The sequence below is a fragment of the Solenopsis invicta genome, chromosome 7 (genome assembly GCF_016802725.1).
Source record: "Solenopsis invicta isolate M01_SB chromosome 7, UNIL_Sinv_3.0, whole genome shotgun sequence".
NCBI classification, from domain to species: Eukaryota; Metazoa; Arthropoda; class Insecta; order Hymenoptera; family Formicidae; genus Solenopsis; species Solenopsis invicta.
The window spans coordinates 13,418,978-13,435,534 of record NC_052670.1 but is presented as its reverse complement, the minus strand read 5'-3'; the positions used below and the strand labels follow the sequence as shown (position 1 = coordinate 13,435,534).

Sequence of the window (16,557 nt, the reverse complement as noted above, 5' to 3'; positions counted from 1 at the left end):
AAAAACGTATTAAAAAATAATGAACCTTTTTCAACAAAATATATATTTTTAAAATTAAATAGTTTATTTAATTCTTATAAAATGAAATTTTTTACTAGTTTTTTAAATAATCTCTTCATACGTAATGTATGCATGAATACACTGAACGTCAAAATGTCCAATACAATGCATATAGTGTTACAACTATAAATACACTGAGAGAATTATTTATTAAAATTAAAAAAATTTTATTATACTTAATAAAATAAAATCCAGGATGTAATAAATTTGTTATTTAAATTTAAAAAGTGTTATTTTAAAAATCTGAATATGTTTCAGATTTTTTTCAAATAAACATATTGTTTAAAATACTTATATAAAAATATTTAAATTAATTATAAATTATTAAATTAGTATTTGTACTAGTAGCATTTAATATATGTACTACTAAAACACTCTATTTATTTTTATTTCAGAGCCCAATTTTATCATATTTAAAACATTACTTCATCACTTCATAAAAACGTGGTTGAAAAAGCTAATATCTTTTATTGAATAAAATTTATTCTATCGTGTGTGGTATTTTTAATTATGACATAAATTGATTGCATTATACATAAATTTGATAATTAATATGCATTTGAAATAATTATCAATTGTTTCTGCTAGCAGCTACCAGCTAGCTGATAAAGAAAAGCATAACGAAACGTACTAATGTAATATTAAAAAAAATAAATTGTTTAAAATACTACACCATCTAATTGTTGCTTGTAATTTCGCCACTTTTTTTCTACATTTTGAAAGAAAACTTTCTTAAATTTAAAAAAAAATTTTTTTAATTATTTTATATATGTATTTAAAAATATTACTCTGAATGTATAAGCGTTTTCTTAAATCTAACAAATATTTCTTTTACATAACAAAAACACATTCAAAGAAGTAAACTTTTTTTTATTTCAACAACTATGTTTCTCGGCGTATACATAAGATGTGTTTAAATGTAAATATAATTCATGTATAAGACTTAATCATATATCGTTTTATCACAAAATAATTTGTTTCTATTATCTCAAGAAGATTATAATAATTGAACGTTTAGTATTAAAATCTTTCATGATTTATTATTCATATAAAAAACATCCGGAAAAGTTAAGAGAAATTAAGAAAATATTCGATGTGCGCCGAAGTTTGTATGCATAAAAAAAAACCAACTAAACCAATCTGACAGCTAGATATGACGGCTAGATTTACACACTGCTTTTACTGTCTTCACCGGATATCAAGTACCTACCCGGGAATCTATTGTTCAAGTGATCTCGTTGAACTTTCAAATACTTTTAATATTCCAGTCATTTAAAAGCTCCTCTCATCATTTTTTTCCAAAACACATAAATACGTATTTTGATATCTTCTACACATTAAATAAACAAAATAAAAATGGAAATACCAATCTGTTATATAAAAGTATCTTCGTAAATAAAGATTTGCAATACCTGAGGCTTGATGGAGGTTATTGCCTTCATAGTATCAAGGATTATTCACGGAATACGCTTTACTACCAACACGGAAAGGGCGGGCAGGCACCAGATGCGACAAAGCATTTTTTTTTAACCCTTTCGCTTTCAGGGCGTTGTGCAAACTTTTAATAGAGTTTAAAGCACGCGGACAGAATCAAGTTTTTAATTTCAAAGCCGAGATAAAGTTTTTAGAAACCGAGCAATATAGAAGCTTTTCAACTTACATAGATAAACGAGAAGCAAATGAATTACCGTGTCGTAAAATTCAAAGAAGCGTTAGTAAAGTTAAATGCGAAAAATTCCATATAGCTATGCAATATCAAGGAATTAAATTAGTAAATACACAAAAAAAAGTTTTTTTAAATTTAACAAAATTTTTTAATTCCAAAAAATTTTTTGTATTAATTTAATCAAAATATTTGAATTAAAAAATTTAATTGTTTTCAAATAATATTAAGAGACACGGTATCTCACGCCAAATAAAAGTGCAACGCGAGAGACGAGCGCGAGATCACTCTGTCCCAATGAAAAATGATAATGAAATTGACATCAAATCGATATCAAATTGACATCAAAATGATGATTTCGACGTCGAATCGATGTCGAAATCGTCATTTTGATGTCGATTCGATATCAATTCCATTATCATTTCTCACTAGGGTGTCTCTTTACGCAAGCCATTTACTTTTGAGCACTTAGAGAAGATTATCGGATCTCAATAATGACTTACCCAATCAAGTTCTGAATGGTCTTAATCAATAGTTTGGGTATGAATTATGTAATAAAAATATTTTTTATTTTTCTCTCTGTGTCCTACAAGTAGAGATATTGCAATAAAAAAGTTCAAATCTCGAAATTTTTATGTAAGAAATGTCATCACCATCATCATCTATGTACGGTTTATATTTTCAACACTGACAGCGCTCGTCTATAGCTGTGTCACCAACTAATTGACGAGCAGAAAAGTAAAGAAGTGAACGACGAAAAAGCAAATAAGCGTCAAAAGACACGGCTGTAGATTTAAGTTGCTTAAAATCTCTAAAAATAAATATTTGCCTTATAAATCTTTAAACTAAATAATGTCGGTCTCACAGACTATTAAAATTTTATTTGTCAATAACTTCCTTGATATCTACAAGAAACGCTCTAAACTCATATCTTTATATATTATTTGTCCCCCACCAAGCAGTGCGGTAGTCCTGTTGTCATTCGCTAGGAAAGTGTAATATATAATAGAACGATTGAAAAATTGTAGCGGTCCCACAGAGTGCGGTTTAACTGTTTGCGTTACTTTTACCGCAATGGTATGTGAACATTTATGTATTTTTTCATCTACGGTCGGAATTCTTAACCTATTCTTATAGTTAAAATTGTCTTAAAAGTATTATCTTGGTACTAATCTGATACCAAGATGTTATTAACCAATCAAGAAGCCACATTAGTGGCTTTTAAAACATTACTTAAAACAATCTTAAAATAAGAATCAACTAGAAATACTGGCCTATATCTCATTTATACATTTTAACTCTTATTTATTGGGGTGCCATTATATTTTAAAATTAGAAAAAGTTTAATGGCTCAACTTTATTAGGATTTTTTAAGATTTTTAAGATTTTCCGATTGGCCGTAATGATTTTTTTTTTAAATTGGCCTTTTTCAAACTTTGATCCTAAACTCCCGAAGAGATCAACATATCAACTTGTGCTTTGTAATAAAAATTCTCTTTTTTTATGCTCTTTCAAATTATATACTACAATATAGAAGATTTTATTTGAAATTTTTAAATTGAGGTCCCTCCAGGGCGCCCCTTGAAGGAAAGAGAGCAATTTCTACAACCTTCTTCAAAGAGCGCCACTCCTCAAAATAACAATTCCAATTCGAAAGCTTTTTGCAACACGTTGGCTGCACGTGAAGAGGATGACTGGCAGTACTCGTCCCGCTCTTCGGTTCTCTTCAGCGGTCGAATCGACGAAGCGACTATCTCTGCTCTCTCTCCTTTTCTTTCGCTGTCTTTCTCAAAAGAAGTGAAACAAACAGATATACGCTTTGTACGCATACGCGAACGAGAGAAAACGCACAGTCTAACCATACATATGAAACACCTAGATTGGTATTCATAGTCGATTCTTTCAAAGTCATCTTAAGTAATGTCTTGAGATGCTAACATGGTTCTCTAATTGATTCATGACGTCATAAAATGGTACTTCAGATCATCATGTAAGAAGAAAGGTGAAACAAGTAACTAGATGCGCAGTAGATCACATGTCTCGACCAATCAGAATTGGGTCCAAATGCTAGATTTCACTATGATTACAGCCTTAATTGGGTATCATGGTATTTGGACTCAAATTTCATTGGCTCACCGCACACCGAGCCGCTAACAATGCGCGTTCTCTCACCTTTCTTTTTACATCATTCTTAAGATGGTCTTAAATATAAGAATCGATTATGAATACTGGCCCTAAAATGCGCCATCAAGAAGTGGGGGTAATGCTCAGGTAGAAGAGGATGCACTCTGCCAGTGACCATGCATGTTCTCTTCTTGCGCATGCGTACAAAGCATACATATGTGTGCTTAAGAGTTAAAACAAAGAAGTAAAACAGCTTTGTACGCATGTGCGATGAGAGAGAAAGAGAGAGAGAAAGAGAAAGAGAGAACACGTAGTCACTAGAGCTCTACATTATAAGAGTAGCGCAACCAATCGCTTCTTGGAGCTAATGCTGGTTGGCTAAAAAATGTGGAAACTAAAATCACTGAACACTCATTGGATGTAGGTCCATCATGACGGTTGAAGTCGGCATCGCTTAAGACAAAAAGATTATGCTACTCTTATAATATAGAGCTCTAGTGGTCACAGAGTGTGTCCTTTTCTACCTAAGCTGTACCCCCACTCCGCAAAAACCCAGAAATTATGCAATCTAAGTATTTGTAATCTATTCCTAAAATTCTCTTTCAAAATCGTGTCAAGAACAATCTTAAGATGCTAATACGGTTCTGCGATTGGATTATATCTCAAGATTATATTTAATACCATCTTGAATATAAGAACGGATTATAAATACTAGCCTATCTTATGTCTATAGCCAGCATTTATAGGCCGGTATTCATAGTTAATTCTTATTTGAAGAATATCTTCAGTAATATCTTAGATGCTGATACGGCTTTCTGATTGGTTGATAGCGTCTTCAGATGATACTTAAAACGATCTTAAATATAAGAACGGACTATGAATAGCGGCCATTATATCAATATTCTTATATTTAAGACCATCTTAAACACTATCTTAACATGGCATCAACCAATCAGAAAGCCGTATTAGCATCTTAAAACATTACTTAAAACGATCTTGAAATAAAAATTAACTATGAAGACGGGCCAATGACTTACACTCTTGCCAATAAGAAAAAACTTTTGATTGCGCGTTGCGCCGCATACGCATATAGAAAGAAATGAATACAGATAGACGCAGACTAAGGCAGTTCAATGCTCATTGGCCATTCCCTTCACAGTTGTCTCCATATGTCAAACAAAATCAAAAATGGCATTCTTTTCGCGGCTCTATTTTTCATACTAACTGATAAAAAATTATGACTTTTCACAATATCCGCTTCACGTTCCTTCATCACATGTTTGTTTTTTATTGACATGTCATTTCTAGTTAAAGCACTATAAAAATAAACACATTTTCAGGAACTTTGTATAGGCAACATGTGCAGTTTTTAATTGCTTATATCTTAGTATTGTAATAATCAATCTCAATTATAATTATAATTATATACACTAGCGTGTCAACGTCTTGTAGTATGTAATAGTTTCAATTTCAAGAAATTCTCATTATGTTCAATTTTCGAGTGTATTATTTTAAACATAATAAATTTATAATAAATATTTGTATGAAATACTTTTACAGATTTTGAAATTCTTTTTCAAAATTAAATATAAATTAACTTATATTAGATATTAATTCATGTCTACATATAAATGCCAAGAAAACAAATTTTTTAATTCAGATCTATTCTACCATTTCTTAGATCAATAAGACATAGCTATCAAGTCTTAAAAATATAAATACAAATATATTGCTTAATATAAATGTTCTATAGTCTGTACTTAAAACTGAAGTTTCTAGATTACATCCCAGTAAACACCAAGTTACATGTAATGCAAATGTTTGTTGTAATTTCCCACTCAACAATGTAATTGTTTATAACAAGTGTGTTATATAACAATTACGTTGTTGAGTGGAAAATTACAACTAACTTGGTGTAACTTGGTGTTTGCTGAAATGGGAAGAAACAACGTAGAATTCTTAAAATTAAAGTTACAAAAAAATCTAATTACCGATTTTAATAAAATTTCATAGTGTGTAATATTTACTCGTACATTTACTATAGTAAAGTCGCAGGACTATTCACGTAGTATCGTTAAGATAAGACGTTAACTAATACACCCGAGACTCCCAGATTTGATAAGACTCTGTGGATAAAACTTTTTTGATATAAATTTTGTATTTTTAAATTATTGTATACACAATTTTTAAACCATTTTTAATTATTTAATATAAAATGTTATTTCTTTTTAAATCAAGAAATTTAAATATACTCTTCTGTTATTAATTACATTAAAATTTCTTATAAACAAAAAATATATATGTAATAAAAATTTACAATGACTTGTCAAAATAAGTGTTTCTATAAAATACCCACATTCGTTATACCCACAATAATCTCCGAATATAATGATCTTTTGTTCGAAACTTTAGCAGGTATACGAAATTCCTCGTCAGAATGAAACGCATACTCCCTCCATTTTTACTAACCTTCAGTTGGCAACAGTCGGTCGTAAAAACCGATAGTAGCAAGGCAGTCGTTCTTCAAGTTAGATGTTCTCTCTATATTTGGTATAAGATTCGTGCTCATTTGTAACATGGATATTCCGGGTCCGTCAACATACATAAAGAAAGAAAAACAACAATACTTTGTTAATAAAGTGCACTTAAAAAATGCTATAAAAATATGTGAGAAGATGCTTGCGGAAAATAATTACATTCCAGAGGAATGCGTGAAAAACCTTTCATGGGAAAAAGAAACGGTTATGGGCTACGAAATATATAACCGCATCGTCGATATGTTTAATAACATGCAACTCGTTGAGGAAGAAGAATTATTATTTTCACATGAAGAAAATATTGATGACAATTTTGTTGAATGTCCATCAATATGCCTATCAACAGAAGAACCGTCATCATCACGTTCATCCCCAGTTTCGGATGAGTGGATCAATTCTCCCGAGAAAAAAAAATTCAAACCAATAACCTTGGATTACAAACGAAAAGTTATAACCATGGCGAATGAACATCCTAAGTGGTCGTTACAAACATTACAAAAAAAAGGAGCACATTGTTTAAAATATAAATGGGATTTAAAAAAGTATGTGATGCTTTTAATATATTTTATGTAGTAAATTTCATTGATTAAATAGTTAAAATGCTTTTCCATTTTTTTTTTTATTATTAGATGGGAAAAAGATGTATTATCTGGTGGGACGCGATATGACAAACTGGCTGCCATCAATTCTTGGACAATGGATCGATTTGAAGAGGCTAGAGAAAAATTTGAGCAAGTCACAACAAGAATGTTACAACAATGGGCGATGGCTGCTGCGCAACAATTCCTATCCAGCTCATTTAAATTTACAGCAGGAAAAACTTGGGCTGATGACTTTAAACGAAGAAATAAAATTCGGACACGACGGATTACCAAATACGTTACTGAAAAAGATGTAGGAAAAATTGACGAAGTTTTGACTGCTGCAAATAGATTTAGAAAACAACTTCAACCATTTTTGCAAAATTTTCATCCAGATTTAATAATTAATACAGATCAAACTGATTGTGAATATCAGTCAACAATGGATCGAAAGTTAGCACAAAAAGGCATGTTACCTGTATTAATTAATAGAAACAAAGGCCTTCATCAAAGTTCTCATTCATATTCGGTTCAATATGCACTAACTTATTCAGGAAAACTTGTACCCAAAGTGTTTCTCTGTTTACAAGAAACTGGAAACAAATTTGAACCAATAATACAAACACAAGTTGATATTCTTGTTGCTGAATTTAGAAATGTTATCGTTAAATGTTCTCTGTCAGGAAAGATAACTACAAATATTTATAAAGAGTTCTTAAAAGAAGTATTACAGCCATATGTCAAAAATAAAAACTTTTTATTAATAATAGATTCTTGGGATGGTCAAACAAATATACAAATGTATGATGAAATTTTTGTAGATGTCGAGGATATTCCATCTTGTCAAATAAAAATTATTCCACCAAAGTGTACTGCTTTATGCCAACCATGCGACATATATTTTTATAGACAAGTTAAAAATTTCATCAAAAAATTACAAAATTGCACATATCTTTTTGAAAGCAATAGAGAAATAACTACTCGTGAAGATGCTATTAAAATACACTCTTTAGTTCACAATCAGTTAAGTGCACCAATCTTTTGTAACATGTTAAAATATGCATGGTTTGCATCTCAAATAACAAATGAAAGAAGTATTTTCAAAAACGTTAACGAAGTTTGTTTTCCAGATTCTATTAATGAAACAAAATGTAAAGATTGCATGCATGAAATGTCATTGCTTTTATGTGCATGGTGTAATGAACCATTATGTTTTACTTGTTTTTACGATAAATACCACCCTAAAAGTTGTAAACTTTTTGTAGAACAATCATTGTAAATTTCTATTGCAAATATATTTTTTATTTTTATTTTTCGTGTTCATAAGAAATTTTAATTTAATTAATCATAAAAAAACATTTTTATATTCCTTAATTAAAACAAAAATTTTATATTAAATAATTAAAAATTGAGCTGTTCTTCCAAATGACCTCTCCCTCCTCTTGATCAATTTAAAATTTTACACAAATTTTATTCAATATGAGGAATAAAGTATGTATGGTTCTAACTTCAAGAAATAAAAAAAATATATAAAACAAGATACATAGGATAAGTATTTAGTATAAATCTCACCTTTGATATAAATAAATTTAAGTTCAATCGACGCGTTCTTATACGAAACAAAAATATCTGACAGAAATAAACGTCGCTGTTCTGCGAAATGAGATATAATTATTAAAATTAAAGACTATTCAGATTAAGAAATCTATCTTATCAACAAAATGTTGAAATATAAGTATGTTCAGTGACTACATGAGCATGCGTTTTAGTAATTCTTTTTTTTTAATACAGAGAAATACTATTTTAAAAATATAAAAAGCAAAGAATTTGAATTCTGTTTTAAAAACATAAATTGTCTATTTTAAAACAAAAATTTTCTGCTTTAAAACAGAAAATTTGTGTTTTTAAAACAGAATTTTTAATAAGAGTATGATACAATAATACTTTCTAAAATTTTTTATATTTTATACATTTTTTTTTAATTTTTCAAAGTTGGGACCACATACACTTTACTCCTCACATTAAATACAATTTATATGTAAAGTTTCAGATTGGGGAGCGGGAGAGGGTTTATTTGCAAAAATACCCTAAAATTGTATACAGCAATTTAAAAATATAAAATTTAAATGAAAAAAAAAAGAATGGATCAAACCTGAAATCCCAAGCGTACACGGAAAAAAAATTGGAGCGGCACAGACTCCGCAATGACGGAGCAATATCAACCTGCTACAGGCGGATTAATATTGCTCCAAATTTTTTCCCGTGTACGCTCGAGGTTTCAGGTTTGATCCCTAAGAATAAGACTTTCATTTAAATCTTATATTTTCTTAATTATTGTATACAATTTTTGCATTAAATCCAGCGTGGAGCTGCTACAGCTTCAACTCGGCAGTAACACGGCTCGGCTTATCGCGAGTTCTTCTAATCATAGAAGCGCGCTTACTCCACAGATAAAGACGTGAAGCTTTGCGCTGACGCGACGCGATTCAAAACAGATTTTTAGTGCTTGCAACACAACATTCGAGCGGTCTGAACATCAATTTTCTCCGCTGAAGCTAGGACAGCTCCAACATGAACGCTACAGGCTCGATATACACTCGAGTCGTATTAACTCTAATTTAGAGCTTCGTTAGTTTCGTACGGGTTCAATCACTCCTCGAGCCGCGCTCGCTCAAAGAGTAGTACTGTCAATGTCCCAAAATTTTTTTCGTGTAGTAGTCAACATTTTACCACAGATGCTATTATATGTCACTAGTTTGACAACCGTTCTTCCGGTAACGGTACTATAGGTATAAAAATATTTTATCATTTTTTCAAAAATGCCTAAATAGTCTATGTCTTTACTGTAGGTAAATATATGAATGAATTACTGCATATTTATAAAATTTTATTAAAATCAGTGACCTGAAACTGCCGAGTTCTTCTTGTTAGACATCTAATTTGATACAAAAAAGCTTGTACGTGTATGCATATGATATCGATGTAGTGACACATTGATGTTTCGTAAATTGCATACATTTGTTATTCAGTCTAACGTCTGTTGATGACTTTAGTATCTTCTTAAAGGTAATTAAAGAAATTTTGATTTAATCGAAAAATATAGTTCCAAACAATCATGCTTTTTCTTCTAAACAATATAGCATTAATGCAATAATTCTAACAAATCTATATTTAATTCAACAAAATATCATATTGTTTAAACTTATATTTATTGTTTTTGTGAAATAAATGTATGCCGCACTACAAATTACTAAATTTTAATAAATATTTACATATTTGCAAGAAAATGTTTATTAAATGTAAATATATCTTTATTTAGTAAAAAAATAACTAATTAAATTTAACTATTGGTTTTCTTTTACCAAGTAAATATTTATATATCGCAAGTAAAAATTTTCTTGCAAATATATAAACAAAGCAAATATTTATTAAAATTTAATAAATTTAGTGAATTTTTTCCAGTGTAAACAAATAAAAATACTAAATGTAAAAAATCATATTTTCCGTCTCCTAAGAATCTCATGATTATTAAAATGATTTTAATTTAATGTTCGTTAATTAAATCAAATTACAACTTAAATTAACAAATGTATAAAATAAATTATAAAAAAAAATATATTAAATAAGTCAGAAAGAATTTTGTTGATCAAACCGTTAAGTAGAGCAAATCTAAAACATTTCGAATTAATTAAAATAATTTAATTTAATTTCTCATTTTCTTCACGCCAGAGAAATAATTGAAATTATTACCCTATAAGAATGTAATATTATTTTTATATTAAATAATATCCCTAAAATATTATTTAAAAAAATGTTTATATGTCCACTATTGATAATATAATATAATATGAATATTATGAACAAGTAAATAATATTATTTAATATTTTATTTTAATGAATAAAAGAATAATTCTTTAGTCTATGTATTTGTTTTGCGCATTATGAACCGCACTTGATTTTTATTCGTCTTTGTACCCATTTTGAATTTTGTTAAATCTCGAGTCTTTCACTTAAATATAATTGTTAATATTTCATCATTTCAATATTTTAAATTATCGGCAATATTATAACTTTACAATATAATAAATATTTTATGTATAATAATTCATATTAATTTTTGATCAGTAATATTCGTAGAACATTTTCATAATATTTAAGAATATTGAAGTAATAAACAACGAATATTATATAAAAACGGACATAAGATTAACACAATATTCCCACAATTTTAAGATAATGTTGAAAATATTAAGTAATAGTCTCAAAATATCATTTTAATATTATTTTACTCTTTAATAATATTCTAGGAATATTGTGCGCTTGTAGGGTATTGTTTCGTTTATACGCAATTATCTTCTCAAGTATAAAAAAAACTAAGGTTTTACTAGTGCACTTAGCGTACTATTCAACTAGATAAATACAAACAGTCTCATCTCTCATCCCATTTTATTCAACTCACTTCTACATCCGAGTGTCAACGGAATGACACTTTGTCCGATTATCCGGATTCCACGGTGCGCAGAACGAGTTGGCGCAACTCACCCGGCTCTTTTAGCACAGCTCGCGAGCGTGAGCGCGTTGGATAATCTCGTCAGTTTCCACGTACAACCGAAGATTTTCGTAGGCGCGATACATCGTCTTTGCGCGCACGAGCGTGGGGAGAAATGTTGCACGCGCGCGGTAGCGCGCACGGGTGGGCTATCTATAGCGGCGAGTGTAACCGAACGGAGACTCGGATGTCACTCAGGGATGACAAAACTCATTAATACCGATCTGCTTAATGCCCCGTCTCGTGTCCGACATTAATCTGCTTAAAAATACCTGCCGGGGCGCGCGCGAGTGACCCGCCATTTTAGATCATCCATGTCGGTTTACTTTGTAAGACGTGCGTCGGTACCTCCGGCCGGAGATCATGCGACACGCACGAAACACGCGCCGAACCTAACGTTAATGCTTGCGCAGGCTGTCGCCTTCGCTCTGGAGATTGCTTCATGAGCGACTCCGACGAAGCGGCAGCTCGAAAAGGAAACGGAAACGACGGAAGTTTCGAGCGCGACCGAGTCTTATCGTTTCTGTTTGCGCGCCGTTAAACTGTTTTAGATGAGTTCGTACGACCAATCGTGACTCGAGCAATATGAGATATTATTTTTGTATCTGATTTATAGTGACTAGCAACATCTTCGATACCTATGGTTCCCACATATACGTATATAGAATCAGCAAACCTTTTGATAATGCACTGGACACCAAAACTAAAGCATCACCTATTCTGACTCTGAAAAATAAGCAAAATTCAAGCAAATGTAACTTTGTAAAAAATAATCGTAACAAAAGGTTCAAAAAGACATTTTACAGCTTAAATTCTCTAGTTTCGAGATTGATAATAATTCATTAAATAATTTACCGAAGCTACTCGAATTCAAATAGGGATGCACGATGCATCAAATCTCAAAATTTTTTACAAACTTTGTAAAGCTCCATAACGTGAAATAAAGATCGCATACAAATACAAGTTGACAACATTCAAAATTATCTTTAATTTGCGTACTTGTTGAGCACGGTGCGATTTTTTTTCACTGAATTATTCAACTTTAAACGAAAATAATCTTTTTTGCTTCAATGTTGAATGACTCAGTGAATAAAAATTGTACAAGTACGCAAATTAAACGTAAAGATTCACTTTCAAATACTATAAATCGCATTTCTGTGAGATTTTTATTTTACGCCGTAGAGCTTTGCAAAATTTGTAAAAAAATTTCAAAATTTGATGCATCCCCATTTGAATCCGTGTAGCTTCGTAAACAATCAAGTCGTTTAATAAATTACCAATCTCGAAACTAGAGATTTTTAAGTTGTAAAATGCTTTTTTAAACATTTTGTTAGGATCATTTTTTTACAAAGTTACATTTTCTTAAATTTCGCCTGTTTTTGAGATTTTAAATACGTGATACTTTAATTTTGGTACCGAGTGTATTATCTAACCCAAACAAATTAAACTACTTTAAGGATTGCTCAATCATAATTGTGCCTTGAAAAAATTTTATTGTGATACGCCCTTCTTGAATTAACAATGCACACATTTTCTCAAGTTACTCAAGTTACTTTTTGTAAATAAATTTCCCGAGAATTTCCGGATTTTCCAAGAATTTCAAAAGAAATTAATTTTTTAATGCAGCTTTAAAATAAATTTATTTTATTACATGTAGTTTTTGTGCATTGTTATATGGTTAAAGAAAAGTTTCTTTGATTAAAGAAATTATTGGTTGTTCCTTTTATTAAAATTAATGAAACAGTTTAATGTGGAATGCACATTTTTTTTTTTAAATAAAAGAAATACATCTTTCAAACCAGAATAACTGAATTATTTTTTTACATTTCTTTCAGTATTTTTTTGAAAATTATTTGTTTAAATTATTTACTTTAAAGAAGACTAACAATGTGTCATTTTTTTCAAATCAAATAAATTTTTATTTTCCTTAAAGATATTTTCATTTCAGCTTAAGAAAACTCAGTTAAAAAAAAATTCATCAATTTAAACATAATTTTTCTTTCATTGTACAAGAAACCTCCAGAATTTGCTATGAATATTGCCTTTCTATTAAATCTTCGTCTAACAAACAGTAATTCTGTATAACCTGTCAAAAAAGCATATTGCATGGTAAACCTGCAGGATCTATATACATCAGAAAACTACATTTGTCCATCTATTTTTACAGAAATGTCGTCTATTTTTGTCCGACGTGTGTGCGAGATAACGAACGCGAATTTGATCTTATGGGCTCTTGAATCATGAGGTCGCATAACGACTAGTGTACTAATGCTGCCTTATGCGATGCAGATGTTGATAATTTTTTGTGCGACAGAACGAGTCATGAGCGATGAGAATTCGCGGGACTACAGACACACGGTGCACTAATCATTTCGCCGCTTCTTCTGTGTAAGAATATGCTTCGCAGTGGGAGCGTATTTTTTCTTACGCAGAAGAAACTATATGATCTTCCTTGTAATCTTTCCGTGCTATGTGCACTCCACAATAACAGAACACAATCTAGTATTCATACGAGACATAGACATAATGTAAGGATCAGAAATTGGTGGACGAAACGTAAATTAAATTTTTCTTTTGTTTATATAACGTATTTCTAGAATTCAATAAATAGAGGAAAATCGCCAGTATTGGAACAGCCTTCCCAAAGCGGCAACCCCTTATTTCTCGAAAACTAAACATTGCATTGTATCATTACTGATAAACGCAAGCAAGCTTTGCTTAGATTATGAAAAAAATAAAAACATATAGCTCATACATTCATGAATTCTTTTTATATAAAACAAATTTTCAAAAAAAGAGAATAAATTTGCACAATTTCCTCTTGCAAATTGTAAAATTGGAACAACAGTGAATGTATTATTGATAATATTAAATTATTTTACATGTTTGTAACTTCCTCAAACTGTTTTATTTATATGTTTTTCTTTAATATTTTCCTCATGGTACGATTTGGAACATAAAATCCCTGTGCAGCATAAACTGTTACACCTCTTCGTGAAAATAAACAATAACTACAAAATCTTCAACTACGACGTTGACAGTCTGACAGTCCGTTTCACGAATTTTTTTATATTTTTTTAATGCTTTAAAATAGAAATAATAACGTCACACGCAACAGATCCACGTATACACTAATAAAGTGCTAAATAAAAAGCAATTAAAAAAATGTATAAAGTAAGAGAATTTAATTTTAGCCAATTTTATAAACTTTGTTATTTAATACATAAATATGTATTTTATTACTTAATTCTTCCATCAATTTATTTTATAATTAAGTCCTGTTCTAAAAGAAGCAATGTCTGAATTCTATTACTGTCTACTTTGCCAGTTTTGGACCCAATTTTTGAGACGTTCTTTTTAAATTATGTTTCAAAAACATTAATTACTACAAAATACAAAACACTCTTATAAAATTGCTATACCATCTAACAAAAAACTTTTCTAATTGATATTCATGTTTATAAAGTATTATTTTTAACTTTTGTTTACGAAATATTACTCAAAAATAAAGTGGTGTGCCAGTAACAGATTTTACTCTAATATTACTGATTAAAATTTTTAATTTAATTGCTCTATTAATTACGAAAAAAATATACTTCGGATAAAGAAATGTTACATCACAAGAGCGTTCGCGGTAAAAAAAAAGAAAAATTTAAATACTTCTGCTGTACATATAATAAATTTAAATAAAATGAAGATAAATTTAAAGGATTATACATTCTTCTTACTTTTAAACCTCCTTGCACGATACAACCGAGATTAATGCAATATTTAGTCGCGGTAATTTTTTATTAATATTATTCGTATTTGTTGCAGAGAGAATTCAAAGCTGAATTCGACGCTAACTGCCGCAAATATTCTCGCCACTGCAACTATTACAACATTGTTATAGCAACAGTTAAAATTATCGTTGCAATAACCGGCGTGCCGGTACCGCTTCTTTGTTATATAATTCACATACACATATAACACACAAACATAGAAACACAATTCTAGTTGCGGTCGCTGGAAGATGCGTCGCGGAGCAAGGGGAAGCGGCCGGGTGTCTCGGCGTTAAGTACTTTCCCCCGAGAGCCTAAATTTGTAAGCAACCGTATGCAGGGTGGAACGCAAGTAATACCACTCACCGTTAATTGGTTGAAACCTTGCCAAAGGATCCGAGAATTGCCGAAGTCTGTCCGTCACGTACTGCGGCGACTCTCCATTCTGTAAATAAGAGAACGAATGTAGAGCTACGCTGTCTTTCTCTCCCTCTCTCTCTCTCTCTCTCTCCTTCTCTCTCGATGTAGCTGTTTCCGTGCGCATGACGTTTCATCTCGCGACGCAAATGAAACAGGGCACGTCGCAAGCATATCATTCACAACGGAGAGAGTGTGCTCGAGAATAATGAATTCTCAATAGGGGGGATTAGGGAAGACGATGGATTCGAATTAAATCGACTAACTCTCACTATATATCGCACAAAAGCCTCTCGATATAAAATCATCGATCGCGCTACTTCGCTTGATTCTCCCTTGACAAGTAATAATAAGCCCTTGTTTTAATTGCGTTTTCTACATTGCGCAATTCTCTTTCATTCCTTCTTCTCAATAACCTGAACAGATGTTTATTTTGTTCCTTCACAATTTCGTAAAATTGTTAAAAATATTCAGAGTATTCCGTTTTTAAAAATAATGACGGAACAGACTAGTATAATACTTGTATTGCGCGCGTTACATGAAATAAAATTATACAACCTACACAATATGTATCACAATTTGTATCACATTATGGGAGAAAACCTAGTGCTTACATCAGAATTTGAAGAAATTCGAGATAAAAAAACATAAATATTTTAATTTTTAAAGATGACAAAAAATGAGCTTATTATAATTCACATGGCCATACAAAAAATTCAAAGCTAACAGAAGATGGACTTAGCCAATTTTTTATCATCTTTTAATTTTATTCTTAAGAGCTTAAAATTTTCACATAATTTTAATTATATTATTTTGATTTGTGTTACACTAATAATATATATTCGCTTTATGAATTTTGGAACAG

At 30.5% G+C, this 16,557-nt stretch overlaps 2 protein-coding genes across 4 annotated transcripts in view; one reads left to right on the top strand and one right to left on the bottom strand.

The window, feature by feature from the left end:
• Positions 1-16,557, bottom strand: part of LOC105193964 (transcription factor SUM-1) — a 117,975-nt gene that overhangs the window by 76,380 nt on the left and 25,038 nt on the right. For all 3 annotated transcript variants that reach the window (XM_039451452.1, XM_026138848.2, XM_039451453.1), the window contains exon 4: positions 15,642-15,720. In XM_039451452.1, coding sequence (XP_039307386.1) covers positions 15,642-15,720 — 79 coding nt within the window. The remainder of the gene's footprint in view (positions 1-15,641; positions 15,721-16,557) is intronic.
• Positions 6,340-8,503, top strand: LOC105193941. The gene is made up of 2 exons (XM_011158630.3): positions 6,340-6,926; positions 7,014-8,503. The coding sequence occupies exons 1-2, from the start codon at positions 6,424-6,426 to the stop codon at positions 8,242-8,244; spliced, it is 1,734 nt and encodes a 577-aa protein (XP_011156932.1). The 5' UTR covers positions 6,340-6,423; the 3' UTR covers positions 8,245-8,503.